Source organism: Pagrus pagrus (assembly GCF_965226575.1).
Source record: "Pagrus pagrus genome assembly, chromosome: 4".
Classification (NCBI taxonomy): domain Eukaryota; kingdom Metazoa; phylum Chordata; class Actinopteri; order Spariformes; family Sparidae; genus Pagrus; species Pagrus pagrus.
Genome location: NC_140188.1, coordinates 10,218,972 through 10,235,948, shown reverse-complemented (window position 1 = coordinate 10,235,948; position 16,977 = coordinate 10,218,972). Strand labels below are relative to the sequence as shown.

The following is a 16,977-nucleotide window of genomic DNA, read 5'->3' as shown; positions in this document are numbered from 1 at the left end:
TTGAGGGTACATTAGCTGATGGCTTTGAGTCATATCAGTGCTTTGTGCTGTAGGCTACGCGAGCGAGTGCTGGGCACCGGTGGCAACCAGCTGACCATGCAGTCAGGGTTCATCACTGTGAGCAGTACGTGACCTGAGCACCTGTTGTGTTTTGGCCTCTGCAGAGTCATAACACGCATGATAAAAAATGTCACAAAGAGCCCTCTGCACAGGAAACTGGGTGCTGACGGCAGAGGCAGTGTGATGGCAAACACATTCAGAGCAGGGAGGGCACAGGGGGAGAAAGGGAAGAGACGCCAAGGAGGATGAACGAGCGTGGAGTGAAATTCCCACCACATCTGGAAAGAATTACACACACAGGTTAGAGAAATGCACTGGGAACGTCCTCTGCCAAGCACTCTCCCTCACGTGTTGCCTGTGCCCAGCACTGCCTCTCCAAAGTGAGTGTGTGACTTGAATTGCCTTACAGGACTGAAAATAAGCTATGCAAACAGTGCCACCTAGTGGGCACTCAGCTGTCAGCATGATGAATCAGAGAACGAGACAGACTGACTGGGGTTTACTTTACTTACACTGCCGTCTGTGTGCGACTGGTGGAGTTAAAACAGATCTGTGGATCAGAGTCTCATTATCTTTTCGGTCTGATCCCCTTTTACATTACTTCCAGGAGCCACATCAAGCAACCTCAATATGCCTTGAAATAGTGCTCAGAAATGTACTTTTATTGAGTTTAGGAGGTTTAGTGCAACTCCAACATTTTGTATTAGTATATATATTTTACACAGGTACAGTTTTAGACCAGTTTAAGCTATATTTTGTGCTCTATCAGGAAGAGTTACATCTCTCACATTCATTGCTGAAAGTGTACATTTTCTGTGCTCATTAAAAATCTGATTTTAAGAGGCGGGCCTGCGAGCATGATATGTGACATCTCAAGTAGTTCGGAAGCCAATCGTCCAATATTCAGCATATGCAAGTGTGATGTGGAAACTACAGTGAGAATGGACTTCACAGTGAAGTAAGAGACTACTTTTATATAAATTGCTTTTAACGAGGGGAAAAAAACATGTCAGACACATTGGATAAGTTTTATCTATGCATGTCTGGAGGAGATCTTTAACTGCTGATTATCAAGGAGGGGCCAAAAAATATGCAGTATATTGATAAAAAAAAAAGAGGCTGGATTGAACATGATTTATAACAAATGGTCCAGACAGACAATAAACTAAATGTATTAAATTTAATCTTTATTACTTTAAAGTCATTATAAATGATCTACCAGAAACACACTGACAAGAGTTTATCATTAGTTTTGACTCTGAGAATAATCAGCAGTGATAATAAGCATTCATCAAAGTATTCAGACACTTCTATTGTTCTCTAATATTGTTAGCAATCTAATAAGTGCCCTATTTGACTATAATTATGGTATTTAAGTACCCAACAGTTCCATCTAAAATGCTTTAAATTCTCACACCAAGATATGTCTTGCAAAGGGAGGATATTTTTTTAAAAGCATCCTCTTTTACTGATGTTAAAATCAGTAAGTAATTAATATTTAAAGCAAAACAAATCTTTGGGCTGCGAGATTAAAAACTGTGCGATTTAGATGGGAGGAAAAGAGGATTTATCAAACTTCTTCCCTCCTTTCCCCCCTGACGGATTGCGCCAAAAAATAAATCAAACATCAGCAGCGAGCCGGCTCTGCTGCCCAGTAATTTATTCTTGACCGCCGCGCATCACACACTGCAATGTAGCAAGTACTGAGCTCTCCAAAATAACAGCCACCAGTGGGACACGTGAGACACATCATGAGGAATACGGACATCTGGCGGGACGAGCTGCATCACACTGGCCTCTGTTGCCAGGGAGATGCGATGGTGAAAAGTAGATGCAGGATCCGACTAGAGAAGCCTTGTAGGCAAAAAAAAAACACAAACTCACACAAGATCAGAACCACCTGAGAGGATGTGCTGCAGCCTGCAAAAGGTTCACAAGTTCTCGGGATCAGCTGGAGCCACGGTGCGTTGCTGTCAATCACTTTCTGCAGTGGCTGCCAAACGGCAATAGAGCGTTCATTTATTTATTTATTTACTTATTGACAGACTCCCCCATCAATAAAAAATGAGGATGGAGAGCAGTCGTGACTAGCACTGCATGCATCTGGAAACTCATACCCTCTGCCTTGAAAAAACCCCCAAAACTCAGACCCATCGCCTCAGCATGGCGCTGCGTCTATCAAACGCACTCATTAGGACGCAGGGTTCCATTTCTGATTTATTGTTTCAGAAACTGAGTAGAAAAACAAGACGGTGAAAGAAGGTTATGTCATGATGCATCTCATTTTTACACCACATTTCATCAGCGCATTCTTGTTTAAAGTCACACAGTGTATATCAAATAAAGTGCTGCATACAATATGTCTGTGTCTGAAGCTCATGTAATGGATTGCATTTGACTAGAGCCGCCCACATTATCATTGACAATTGGCTCTTTAATTCAGTACAACGTGCTCAAGGTCATTTTGCGTGCTTTCTCTCCAACAATCACAAAAGCAGTGTCTTCATTGCAGAAGGCCCACACATTTCCCCTGTGCAGGAATAACTCCTCTCTCAGCTCCTTCGTGGGAATCTGACATGTGCAGGCAATGCTCTCAGTTACATGTATTCGGAGCTCAGAACACATGCAGAGTACGTGAATAAGAGCAATGAATTTGGTTTTGATCTGCTGCGCTGTAAAACGAGGGATTATTTATGGCTGGTAATCCGTTTGAGGAGCGGCTGAGGGCTCCTCTGGCTTTAGCTCTGCTCGCTGATTGACTGTCTGGACAAAAACAGGCTCTCCTCCCTCTCTGGTCTGACCTCCCTTCAGTCGTTTGCACAGACAGAGTTGCTCACGATGCATCACTCCCCTTGACAGCCACATGGGGCGCACTGGTTCTGCCCACACTGCTTGGTAGGAAGGGCTGGCTCCGAGCCTTGTTTCTGCAAGCAGGCAGTGGGATAGCGTTAACACTTGGAACAGCGACAGTACCTACCTCAGAGAGATTAGTGGTAATATGGGGCACAATGGCTACTGGAGCAATCAGCAGGATATCTAACTGCCTTTTTAAATAAATAAGAAGATTGATGAAGGTCAAGGTCAAGGTCACAGCCACGCCTTTAATAAAGATGTCCACACACATGTCCTGCTGTCATTGTGCCACTGGGTGTCAGTGTGGTGACATACTGATAAAAGTGCTCAAACACAAGCTGAACACCAGCAGCTATCCTCCTCCCTCCCCTCCCCTCCCTTCCTCCTGTCATTCATTCTTTTATCTCCCGCCCTGGCTCACCTGTCTCCGAGTGGGCCGCACAGGTTGGTTGTCAGGGTGGTTGGGCGCCCACGGCCCCAGGCTCTGATTGGAGTAGAAGTCCATGGGGTAGACTTCCTTCCAGCCAACCTCCTGTAAAGCCACAGCTGCCTGCGAGACAGATAATCACAAATTATATAAAGATGAAAAGGAACAAGAAGCTCGACAACCTGAAAGTGTAAAAACAGCCCACGTGTGTGAGGTGCGACATGACTCTGCTGTTTTTCCTGGCTGTTATCTATGACTGTATTTGCAGTATTTGGGCAAACCAGCTGCAGGAAACCACGGAGTGATGAGAAAGACACACCAGACGAGACAGGTGTCATAATATTAAGCTTGGATAACAGGCTGGGTTGTCATGTTATCCCCATGCAGCTGCACTGCATGACACAACAGATGTTAGAGGAAGAGCAACAGCACTGGCATGACAGTGGTGTGACATAAGCGCACACTGCTCCATATGGAAAGGGTGTGTCTGTGAATATTGATTGTGAATGACAGAGAGAGCAGCTGAATGACTGAACAGATGAATAAACAAGCGTGCTCGATGAAAGAACAAGTCTTTTGATTGTTGTTTATTCATTTATCCGACGCCTCATTCTTACTTAGAGACCAAAACCTGAGTTCATTTTTGCACAGTGTGGAATAAGTCGGAAAAAGTGTGGAAATATGATGAAAAACAAGTCATGTTAATATCATAAAACTCCAAAAGGTTATTTGATCCATCAGAGGATTTAGTTCAAAGGAAACATGAAAAATGCAGTCTGAAAGTGATGAAATCTCTCCTCTAGTGGGACGTAATTCATCACTGTGACACAGCTTGTGTGTACTTTATTTTGTTAGCACGGTGTGCGCCAACACTGACAAGGTGTTCTCTTACATACTGGCTGCATCTACAAATAGAAACAGGAAAACAACACTCCCTTTAAATATGCTTTCTATACCTTCATGTGAACAAGAAACAATGAAGAATAAAAACCACAGCAGTAGAGATGGAGATACTAGATAGATATTGATTGATAGAGTTATTAACTGATTGACATAGATGGAGTTCAGTTTAAGCTGCAAAATATGTTGACTTAATAATATATGTCATAATAATATGTGTCATAAACAAATCTATCTTGGGCAATATTGTAACTTTAATGGTAACTCCATCATCAATTCTGTGACGTCATTCAGTGGCACCAAGTTTTGAAAAGCGGTCCACGGGTCAGCACAGCAGAACCAGAAACATTGCCCTTTTTATTCCACACATTCTTCTTCCTTTTTTAAAACCTGGCACCTACATTTCCCACAATGCAACTTAGCCTCTGAGTGATATCACTGGAGGCAACCTTTTAGCTTAGATCAGATTACATGCAGCTTCCTCTGGAGCAACAAAGGGCTTTATACCATTTTTTTCACATATGCAGTTGTACTCCACAAGACCTGTAAACACACTTTGTGTTAATTTGTGTAAAATTGGCAGAGCTCCTGCATATGAAGCTTGTTTCAATTTGAAACTGATTGCAACACTGATGCTGTGCTCCTAACTATGTCTTGTTTATTGAAAAGATAATCTGATTAATAGATGTATGGAAACAATTCATATCAAGCTATTACAAATAAAAATATGGGTCAACTAAATTCCTCTCTAAACAAACAAACTGTACACTGGGATAAATCTTTCACTGTCTTATTCCTTTTTTTGCCTTCTTTCCCTTAACATCCATCTGCCTCTTCATTTCCTCCTCCCCTCTGCCCTCACTCCACCAGCCTCTCATTGCTTTAGCTTTTTAGCTGCCGCTCTCCTCCTCTCTCACCAACTGCCTCTCTGTGGAAGCTAGCTTCTCCTGCTAATCCCTGCTCTGACAGGAGAGCCAAGTGTGTCTTATTGACTATAAATATAACATGAGACGCACTGAAAATAAATGCTGCTGCTGCCCCCCCCACCCCGCACCCTCCACCCTTCTCCTCGCTCACTCCACCCTCCCATCTCGTTTCCCCTTCATCTTCATTGTAAATGCCACAGCGAAAAGCACAGTGCACTCAGACATGTAACACTCATAGGTATCAGATGAGGGGGGCTGGATTAAGAGTTATCAACAAACACACACAAGCACACGTATAGACACAGCTGCAAATTATTTAAATGCACAGACAGTTGTTCCCAAATAGCTGGCGGGGGAGAGCAAAGCAAGATCCAACAAGAAGGGCTTAAGAAAACAGATTGCTGCTTTCCTCATTACAGCGGGGCGAAATTCAGACTTTACATGCCCCATTATAGACCTCAATCCTGAACAACTCAAAATAATCATCGCTTTTTCATCCAAGGTGAATGCCATCATTATTCCTAATGGCCACTTTCTGAAGTGTATGCACAGAACAAAAGCGGTGCACAGAGACGTGTAGTGTAGAAAAACAGCAACCATTTTAAATCACAAGCCGATATTCACGACAGCAATTCCCCTCACAGCCGTTTCACAGGGATTCAAATCAGTAGCACATCTTTGAGGGGAATCATTGAATGAATTAATAGTCGACATCAAATGCTAACCAGCCCGAGTCACATAATCACACAAAACTGCCAAAGCCATCAGAAAGTTGGTACGGCAGCTGCAGCGGCACACAAACAAACACTTGCTTTGAAATGGATCTTTATGGGTTGCTGTCCGATCTATCTCTCTCTCCCTTTGGAAAAACAAGACAGCTGCAAGAGGGGGGGGGGGCGGAGGGAGGGGAGGGGCTGTGCGGTCATGTGGCCAGTAGGGGGGGCTAGCCTTCTGCTGATGTTGTTTCGTGTGTGTGTGTGTGTGTGCTGGTGTGCTTTATAGCAAGGAGAGAAAGATGGAGGAGGCGCGCTACCCTGTCTCTAGCACAAGCAGGCCTTGATGAGTCAAATTCACACACAGACCTTCATTCAATTGAAGGTCTGTGTGCGTGTGTGCAATGCATGAGCCTCCTCTGATAAGAGAGTGACAACTGTGATCTTGCTGGGAGAGTGCGTGTTTACCTCATATGGGGAAAGCAGGGGTTTGGAGAAGGCTGTGCCCCAGTCGATGGAGAGGCGTGGACAAGCAATCTGGATCCACCTGTAGAGAAGGAGAAAGTACACGTTTGTGCTCAGACGTACGTAAATCATGAGTGAGTGCAAATGTGTGCGTGAAACGGAGGCAGTCAGAGAGGGCGAGAGACCAAGATCCTATTAGATAGGCAGGGCACATCTGCGGCTGCACCCTGCACACGGATACGTGATGCAATGAGGTTGTGCAGGGAGCCTCCCTCCACCTGATCTCTAGCATCTGTTGGGGAGATCTGTCCTGATTTGCAACCGCTCTAAAGACAGCCATGCTACACTGTCTGAATGCACAGCCAGGAAAAAACAGAGGGAGGTGGTGGTGGTGGTGGAGGGAGGCGAGGTGGGGGGACTGGTTGCAGGAGGCATAAACAGAAAAACAGGGAAAGAAGTGAATAGAGGTGAAAAGAGAAGAAACACAGTGAAAGAAAAAGAGGGAGAGGTGAGGTGAGTGTGAATAAAAAACCTGAACCAGCCCGGTCTCCACGGAGGTAGCCTACATAGCTGGCAGACAGGGTGGTGGAGAGGGGTGAGGGTGGGTGGGTGGGTGGCTGGGGGGGGGGGCTGTGTATGAGAGAGGTGGGGAGGGAGGGATGGGGGGTGAGAAAAAAAAAAGAGAGAAGGGCACAGATACACAGAGATAGGGAGGGAGAGCAGTGAAGACGAAGAAACAGAGAGGGAGTGGGGGCTGAGGAGGCACAGGCGAGAAGAGAAGAGAGAGAACAGAGGCAGAAGAGAGGAGGAAGATTGGCAGGGAGGAAAGTGTTTACTCTGGAAAATGCACGAAAGAGGGATGAAGAGGGCGTGGATGTAAACAGCTGGAGGGGAAAAAATGAACAATGGGAAAATGGAGACGGAGAGAAGCAGCTGGGGCTACGGGGGTTAGCTTTCACAGATCAATGCTATCCACAGCTCCATCTCCACTGAGGGAGCGGACCCTCCCTTGTCCCTTATCCTAATGATGGAGCTCCATCAGAAATATTGACAGAAATGAATTGAGCTGCTGTGCATATAAAAGCCCCGGAGATAACATTAGATCTAGGTAAATGTCAATAAGAGTACACATGTTTGAGATCGAGCACGGGGCGAGAACGGACGCGTGGTCGGAGGAAGTTCTGTCGTAATCGCTTGAATACTTTCATGTCGACCTTACTGCGTCAAAATCCGCCATCTGTCTACCCTTCATTTTCCAACTTTCACACCCATTTCTCAACTGCAGAATTGATTGCACTGTTGACTCTCACTCCACTCTGCTTTCTGTCACAGAAATATTCCACCCCCTCTGGGCATACGCATGGCATTTTCTCATTTTCAAATAACACTTTTTTTTTTTTTTTTTTTTTAAATGTCTCCCCCCTCAGAGTGAATTCTTATTCATCCTCCTAATTTCCTGACTCAGAGATATTTGCACCAAGCCCCAATCTCCACAGACCTAAGTTTGCTGAGTTGCGACGGAGATGTGGAGTCTGAAATATGACCTTTAAGTCCATCAGCTGCTATTCATAACTGGAGCCCTTTACGTAGCCAAACACTGCAAATGGATCAAAAACCGCCTCAGCCCACACAGAACGCAGCGGTTAATAACAGAGGGGAAGTCTGACAGTTTGCATTTCTGCGTGTACATGCATATGAGCACTTATGCTATATGTATCTGTCTATGTGTATAATGAGCTGAAAAGAACACTGGGAGTGGTTAAAAGAGGGAGAGTGATTAATAGGCAGACCAAGACTCCTCTGTTAAATCCTTGGGGCTAACACTGAGAGAAGGGTCTGAGAGCAAAGTAAGACAGAGTGCATGAAAGGGAAGGCAGAGAGGATCCCTCCTAAGCAGCAGATAGCTGATTGGCACATGGAGCCAGAAGGGACTTTTCTAATATTAGCACAGAGAATGACTGAATGCTGGTGCTGTTCAGTGAAATGCATGGTGCCTTGCCAGGTATTGCCCCCCACAATGAGACACAAATTGTATTTCCAGCTCCTATCTGGCCCTCAATCTTTCCATCACAGTAGATATCCCACATCACGGGGTGCAGAGGAACAGAGAGATCAGAAGGAAGGGAAAAAAAGAGGTGCAGAGGCAGATGAAAAATGTGGGCCTCGTTTCGCAACATATTCCAAATCAAAGATCAGCGGAAATAAGCAATGTATGAATAAGAGATTGATAGAAACCTCGTCTTTTAAACAATATGCTTCCTTTAGTAGGATACAGGATACAGAACTGGTGGGAAGTGTGCTGCAATACATAAAGGTAAGGCTGCATGACATTTAGTTATGCATTGTGAGCCACAGCCATGGCCTCGCTGCATTACCTGCTGTGGGTCATTACATCCCCGACACTGTTAGGAGGACCTCCACCTGCATGGCTTCGCTTCAATTACACTCACAGTCTTGACCGGCCAAAAAAGCAAGAACAATTAACCTCTCGGCACTGCCGGCAAATGAAAATTGTTCACCTTCAACGGCATAACTTAATTGAATTAAAACAAACAATTTAATATCAAAAGGAGTCAAAAAAAATGTAATTCAAACAGAAAGATAAAAGACTGCAGAGCACTGGGTGGCATTTGCGGTCTAGTTGAGATAAGTGTGTGCGCTGTACAGATATCTGTACAATAGTTTAAAACCTGCTTGGGGACAGCCTAATTACACACTTAAGAGCATATGCTAATGGTGTCTCTCTCTTTACATGAGTGAATATGTGTGTGTCTAATGACAGAGAAAGCCTGGGGGTGGGCTCTGTACAGTGCGCTGTGTCGGCTAGCGCTGAGCACTAATGCGTCCTCCACCACCCCGCCGTCTATCTCTCAATCTCCCCCCTCTCTCTTTCCTTCTGTTCTTCCTTTAACACAGCTGCGTTCAATGCAGCTTCCAACTCACGCCTATTGTACCTTATGCAGGATGCCATGTTGTTACAAACTACTCAGAGCAGCGAAGGGAAAAAAACAAAATGAATAAAGAAAACGGGAGATAACCACAGAGAATGATCCGCTCTGTTTTGTCCAACCGCACTTTGAATTAACATGTATGATTAATGATGTAAATAATTTGGTCAGCAAGTCACATCTTCCACAATGAACCTTCAATTCTCGCGTTCGGTTCTTCTGAATGGACAAAGGAACCGTCCTGATGGTTTATTGCAATCAGCTACTAATCAAATGCTTGGATTGTTACCTTTCTTTTGTTTTGATCGTTTCTTTTCAGTTTCTGATTTAACTAACACATTTTGTCAATTTTAGACTTTAGACAAAGTTATTGTATGACTGCTTTGTATTTGGCATGCAGTTTTTCTTCTTTTGTTAAATGAAAAAAGTATTTTTTTTTTAAAACAACATATTTTGGAAAAAAGTATTGTTTTAGAAAAAGAACAGAAACCCAGATATTGAGTCGGCACCAGTATTGAACATTTTCGATCAGTGCCCAGCTCGGTACAACGTAAACCGTCCCAAAATCAAAATGTTGTGTCCTTACTTTATGGCCTTGTTAGTTAAAAGTATTCAAAGCACTTTCACCTCCAAACTCCAGCCTCCTCATCTGAAGTCCTGGTATTTTAGTACATTTGTTTAGAGTAAACTTGTTGTGTCGTCTTATTAAACTGCGGTTCAGTGTTTAATGCTGGCGACGTATTTAAGCTGGAAGTCCTGCCATGAAGGTTATAATGTTCAGTTTTTATTAAAACTGTTGACATGGTGATTAAATCATATGATATTAAATTGTATCGGGTTATACTAAAAGAAGTTTCTCATATTTTGTTCACCCCATTTGTTCAAATAAAGGTAGAATAAATATGAAAAACATCTCTCACTAAATGTGATTTATTACAAGGCACTAACTATGTACAAATGTATATAGTTTATTCCTATCCGATAGACGTGCACACAGTGGGCCTCAACTTTGCATTCGAACACATTTGTTTTCGCCTTGTTGGAAAGCTTTTGGTCTGTAATGAGGGTTTGTTTTGGTTGGGTGAATCGTGCCTGACTTACATAATTTTCGGAGTTGCACTCATACGTCAGTCTGAAGAGAAGAGCCAAAAAACAAAGGAAAAAAAAAACGGCTTTTACCATGATCGCTCGCTTTCCAAACACAGCCCCCTCAACTACCTCTGCATCTCTCTATCTCTCTCTCAATCTCTCTCAGACCTTCTGTCCCTCTCTCACCCACTCCTCCCTCACACATCACACCTCTCATTACTCCACAGTGAGAGGCCAATCCGAGGGAGTGCGTGGAGCGCGCCCGTGTGCGTGTCTGTGTGTGCGTGTTATTGGAGCTGTTGCACATCAGTGTCTCACTAACCCTTTGTCCATCTTCACCTCTGTCATTGGTTGGAAATCAGATAAATCGGAGAAACGACCTCGAAGCCGGAGAGCTTGACGTTCCATTGAAGGAACTTGAGGAGTTTATTTTTTTGAAGACAGGAATGAGTGTTGCAGGGATTTATAAGCTTTAAGTGTCAGATAATATTGCAGCACGTCAGGAATGTGTATATAACATCACACTTCACCAATAACTTCATAGCATGTAAGAGAATGAGTGAATTTTCATTATGTGATTGGTTCACAGTTTCCTGGGTTCAGGTGAGGCAACGCATTTTTAGAATCCTGATAAGATGATTTATATAAAACAGATCAGCAAAGTAGAGCACAACATATTTTATAATCTTCACTAAATGTGGACCTCATTGCAAGACCACACTGTAAAGTAAGCAGTTTAATAGATTACTCAAGTATATAAAATCCCTCTTTCTATTCCCCATGTGTCAAAGCGGAGGAAAATGTATCAAGCATCCAAGTTCATTACGCCGGACACTTTGTTTTTGCTACAGAGGCAGAACTATGGAATCTCACCAAGACGTGAATGCCAATTTTGTTTATGAAGCGATACACTCCAGAGTACTGTTTGTCAGCTCCTTGTTATTATACTGTGCACTTGCAAATTATGCTGACTCCCCAGTTATGTGTGCAATGATGCTTACAGAATACATTTCAAATGTTGTTGATTGCAACTTTAAGGTGACTACTTGCTGTTGATCATAATGCTGAAGGTCTGCAGGGCGCCATGATGTGGAAGATAAATTACCCATTCGTTATGACACAAAATTTGCTAGTGAAGAAAATAATGAGCGGAAGACACAAGTATTTTTAGTGATGCGTGGAAGACAATGAAAGTAAGACTTTAATGAAGTGGCAACCTTTTCAGTGTGTTAGCCTCACTCTGCCATGTTTCATGCACTGTGGTATGGCTCAGAGTAGCGACTTGATCAGCCTGAAACAAGCTTCAGCCAGCACTTAAAGGGTAATTCACTAATTTTACACATTAAAAGTGTGTTTACAGGTCTTGGGGAGAACTACTGCAGATGTGAAAAAAAGTTGTATTAAGTGTTTAGTGACCCCAGAGAAGGCTGAATGCCTTTGCCATTGCCTCCAGGGATGTCACTTAGTGGCTAAGTTGCATTGTGGGTAATGTAGGCGCCAGGTTTGAAAATCAGTCCACTGGTCTATCATTGCACTCCTATAACGATTGGAATCCATACGACAGAACCACAGATATCAAAGTTGGTACCTACATTACCCAAAAATTGGAGGAATTACCCTTTAATTAAGGTGTTTGACTTATTTTCTACCTTTGTATTCTGCAGCAAAAACTGATCTTACAAAATTTGGACTGCTTTCTGCGAGGCTAGAGGAATATGGGACAGCGTTTTACTTCAAGCATTTCTGATTCAAAGAATAGCGCGTGACCTAATTTGCATGTGTGTTAGTGTATGCACATGTGTGTCTTAATGCTTACGCATCTATATCTTGCATCAGATCCAGCTTGCTGGGGAAAATCTCAGACAGGAGCACTCGAGTGAAGGACTTGCCCAGTGACTCAAGCCTCGACTCCAGGTGCTAGGAAGAGAAAGAAATGAAACAAAAGGACCAGTGGAGAAGGTTTGTAAAACACACATCAAACTCAATTCTCTCTTGGGTTGTGAGACTCCACTATATCAAATGGTAAGATACAAATCACATAGCACATTATTTCCACCCACACCCTGTAAGCATTCCAATGCAGGGTCGTCCAAAAGTTTTTGCTCTCCTGTTAACAATCTCAGCAAGACTATTTTATCCACTTCTCAGTCTCTGAAGTCTCATATACCCATCTTTTTTTGCTACTTAGCCAAGTCTGTAGGGTGGTGACAGCAAGTTAAGTAAGGTAGCAGACAGATTCTTCTCCTTAGGCATTTCCTCCATCTCCCTCTGGCATTTTCAGGCCATGAGGGACGTCTAATCCCTCCAGAATATCCACAGGGAAGCATCTGGATTAGATGCCCAAACCACCTCAACTGGCTCATTTCAGAACAAAAGATCAGCGTTTCTACTCCAACCTCATAGCAGATATTCAATCTCCTGAAACTGTCATGTGCCCAGACACACAGTGAAGGAAACACAAGTCAAAACTACAGAAGGGGGCAGCATTCAGATCACTCCTCTATCAGACTCCCTCTTCATGAATGTCCAGCACAACGTGTGCAATATTGTCAAGCTCAGCCTACATCTTGCCCTCACTAACAAGCAAGACCTCATGATACTTGAACTCCTTTCACTTCTGGTACCCAACACACAGGGGTACCATACCCACAGACTTGGAAGTGTTGTTTTTCACTTCACACTCAGCAGTACAATGAGTGCTGGAGGAACCAGCTCTTTGCATTTCGACAGCCAAAGAACAGGCTCTCAGCCACGAACACTGCTTCCAGAGCGGCACCAACACTTAGCTGATCTAGAGCAAAGAGCCGCTTATGTCAGGGGCCATTTTTAAAAACCAGAGCTAGTGTAGCATGTTTTGACTTATCCACAAGAGAATAAACAAGATCATCACTATGGACACCAAATCGAAGCAAGAGTGGTCCGAGGACCAGTCATGTTTGGATGCCCTTGTAGTGCAAAGTCAGGAGCAACACTTTTAAAGAGTCGATGTTGTCCACCATAGTTGTTCCTAGCAATGCTGGGAAATTGGAGGCGTACAGATTGACTGGAAAATTTCCATTACACTTCCTAGCAAGTTTAACTTTGGTCAACTCTGAAAAAGGAGAATCCAACCAGGAATTTGGTTCCTATTGGTGCTGTGTATGGGGTGAGCTCAACTTCAAGAAAGGGTTGAGCATACCAAGGCCCTCAGCTTTGCCTTACATTTTGCAGTTTACCCTGGAGGGTAGTAGTAGGTCCACAGAGAGCTGGCCCCACTTTCCCTCCTCAGTTGGAGCTGGATCAGACCCCTTGGGTACAAGCCCAGACACTGGGCCTCATATAAAGTATAAATAAATTAAACTGTTTTAGCTAGTTCAAGGTATCCTGCTCCCTCGCTGACTCTGCCTTTGAAGTTTTGGGTACTTGGACTGAGGTGTTATTCAGGTGGGCAGAAGGCCGAACCAAGTGAAAAAAATCCCATAAATGTTCCTTCGGTGAGATAAAGGTATGAGTGTTGCTGATATCCAGTGTCATTGGGAGTATCATGAGACATTTCAACGACTGTGCTCTTATCAGAGATAGTTCTGTCCCCATACTTGAGAGGTTATCTGACATATACTTCTTAATCTCGACAGATCGCAATGCGATAGCTGGTGGGTCTTTTTATTAAAATCCGCTTTTTTAATCCATCCTCTTCTGCAACCCTAAAATGAAACTTTTCCCTCTGGTTGACATTTTTGCATCAGTGCAAACCTAATCCTTCAAGTCTGGATATTTACAAACAGGAGAAGTGCACCAATATTAGCCGAAGAAGATTTACTGACTGGTGCAACCGAGGTGTGGTGTGGTTTTAAATCCTTTACATCTAGTGTTTAAGTGGAGTTCCTTGCATTTTACTTAATACATATGCATACTTATTACCAACATGATCATGTGAAGAAGGCAAAGCTGGTAAACAAAATCAAACAGCATCATTGTGCAAAGAATCTATCAGCAAATTTCCCAGGATTATCATAATCAATTTTTAATTTTGTTTGCCATTTTACTGAAAGTTTAATTTACTGTGAAAAAAGCCAATGTCAATTATTCCCAAAGGTTTTAAGGAAAAGCAAGGGTTTTGTACTTTTTAATATTTATTTATCTTTTACTATTTCTCATCTGTGTTGCCAAATCAATAAAATAATTTAAAGTATTACATTTTTAGCAGTGACACTCCAAAACAGCCAACCTTGAGGCGAACCGCAGGATCAAGAATAGGACTTTCTATGACTGTTTGGCTGCATCATCCTAAATGTGAAATAACAAGCTCCCAGAGTCTTATCGGTACTTCATGTCACAAAACCACTTTCCAGAGAAACTCACACTGATAAATATTACAAGCCATTGCACAATTTGCCCTCAGGACATGTGGACTGTCGAAATGAGCATGCAGCCTCACCTCCATGACTTTGGGGCTTCCCTGCCGGCCCAGCGTGCCCAAGATCAGGCCCCATCTCTGGGCCGATCGAGCCTTGTCAATAGCCTGGAGCCTCAAGGCGCGCATGGCCTCGTGGTCATAGTATTCCCTGGTGAACACCTTACTGTAGGGGTCATATCTATGAACAAGAATAGACAGGAATGTGTACATAAACATAAACAGACAAACCATATCAAACACATTTCCATCTATTGTTCAAGTGTCTATCTTGAGGACAGAAATGCAAGAAAACATGAAAAAATCCAATCATGAAAAACCATCAAGTATGACAGGAGTTAGTGTATCTCAGGAAAAATGAAGGTATTTTTGAGCATCTAATCTCCTTTTCTGCGGTACAAGGGCTTCACTTGAGATTAGAATCTTGTTTATGAGAGAAACCTGTGATCTGTGCGGCAGTGCATGTGTCTATGACAACACAATTTCACTTTGCATACAAACAAGACCTCATCAAAACAGAACTTCATCCTTACAAAACGTTATCATGACACTACAAGATGAGTGATTATGACTGCAAGGTACTCTTTGAATAGGATATCACTACAACATAACTTTTCTATACATTAAACATTCTTCTGAGTATCTTAACAGGTGACCACTGACCGAGAAAGTCATTAATTATGTTTTTAAATAAATGTTTGTAAAATAGATTACTTTCTCTCACTTTATGCCATTTACATGTAATCAGCTGCTCCCAAATCGTGTGAATACATTAGAGCAGTAATGCTAATTGACCATAATGAACATTTTGGAGATGATGTTGGTATGTAAATTACAGAGAAATTAAAATATTTAACGACAAGTCGATGCCATTTTGTTTCAAAGTACCTGTAGGCAGGAATATCTGGGTTTGCGATCATGATCGACTCCAGGTGAAATCTTCCATCTCCCAGATAACTGCAGGAAAACATAAATCAAAGATAAGAACTGTAGAAAAAAAGATTTATGGATTGAAAACTAGCTCGAGACAATCAAAATTCAATGTGCAACAATAATAAATATTGGCCTAATCTCTCTCTTCTTTCTCTCTCTCTTTTTTCAACAGACCCCTCTCTGCAGCCTTTTAATAGAAGACCAACATGTTACCAGGCAGAAGGCCTGAGGCTGGGGTGGAGGGTCCTTGCTGTCTGGGAACGTGACACCAACGATTGGAGCATGCTGTTTACAGAGAATGCAAGCCCTTCCAATTAACCCAGGGTCTGGTGCTGGGGATTCACCGGAGCCAGAGTGGAGGGAGAGTTCACAAACCATAAGTACACAGAGGCATGTAGGTGCCTGAAAACACAAGCTCAGGCAGAACAGTCTTACAGTACGTACCGCCCCCCCCCCCCTCTCAAGGTCAGGCTGAGATAGATCCTGCTGATAGTGTGAGGGGGCTCAGGTCAGAACCCCTACTCATTACTGTACAGTCTCAGTAGGCCTACTGAGACAGGACATGCAATTAAACCCACTAATTGGGCAGCTTTGAGAGCAGCTTGGAACAGGATGTGGGTGGATGGCCATACAGGCCGAAGACATGTCTTTCCGAGCCGTTTTAAGTCTGTGTGTGTTTCTGGGTAAACACACAGGTCTGTGTCACTCTGCATGTGTGTTATAAGTAACAGTGAAGGACGAGAGACTCCGGCAGAGTTTTTTCTCTTTGCTGAGCAACATCCAAGGCCCTCATACAATTATGTTCCCAACAATGAGCCTGCTGCACTTCAGCTGTGGATGTCCTCAGTTCTGTGTAGCTTTAAGAGGCTGGTGTGCTCGATCACAGTCCTGCCATCCATATTATATTGTTCTTTGTAAAAGTGCTCTCCCTATAATACTAATGCTGTGAGTCTTTGTCCTTTGCGACACCTGATCTTCACATTCCCATCTTCATATTGCTCTATTACGGACGGTAGCTTTAGCAGAGGCAGCAGATTGAAATGGTCGACTGATCTTTTCTTAGAGCTCTTTTCAATGCACTTTTCAGCCTTTAAAAATACTTTTCTTCATTAGAGAAATGAGACGAGAGACCAGGCCATTTCTAAAGCTTCAAGACAGGCGTCAAGGACTAATACACCACTATTCATTCTCCATTATGCTCAAAGTAGCTCGACGCTTAGGTAAAATGCAATTACAACTAACATTTTTTGGAGCACTGTCTCATTTCTAA

General features: G+C 43.1%; 1 protein-coding gene across 1 annotated transcript in view; it reads right to left on the bottom strand.

The window, feature by feature from the left end:
- Positions 1 to 2,259: 2,259 nt before the first annotated feature.
- Positions 2,260 to 16,977, bottom strand: part of dph1 (diphthamide biosynthesis 1) — a 60,497-nt gene continuing 45,779 nt past the window's right edge. The window contains exons 7-12 of the mRNA XM_084350326.1: positions 15,663 to 15,731; positions 14,799 to 14,955; positions 12,198 to 12,298; positions 6,348 to 6,426; positions 3,335 to 3,463; positions 2,260 to 2,984 (exon numbers count right to left, since the gene is read on the bottom strand). Of these exons, the coding sequence (XP_084206452.1) occupies positions 2,904 to 2,984; positions 3,335 to 3,463; positions 6,348 to 6,426; positions 12,198 to 12,298; positions 14,799 to 14,955; positions 15,663 to 15,731 (616 nt within the window). The 3' untranslated portion in view covers positions 2,260 to 2,903. The remainder of the gene's footprint in view (positions 2,985 to 3,334; positions 3,464 to 6,347; positions 6,427 to 12,197; positions 12,299 to 14,798; positions 14,956 to 15,662; positions 15,732 to 16,977) is intronic.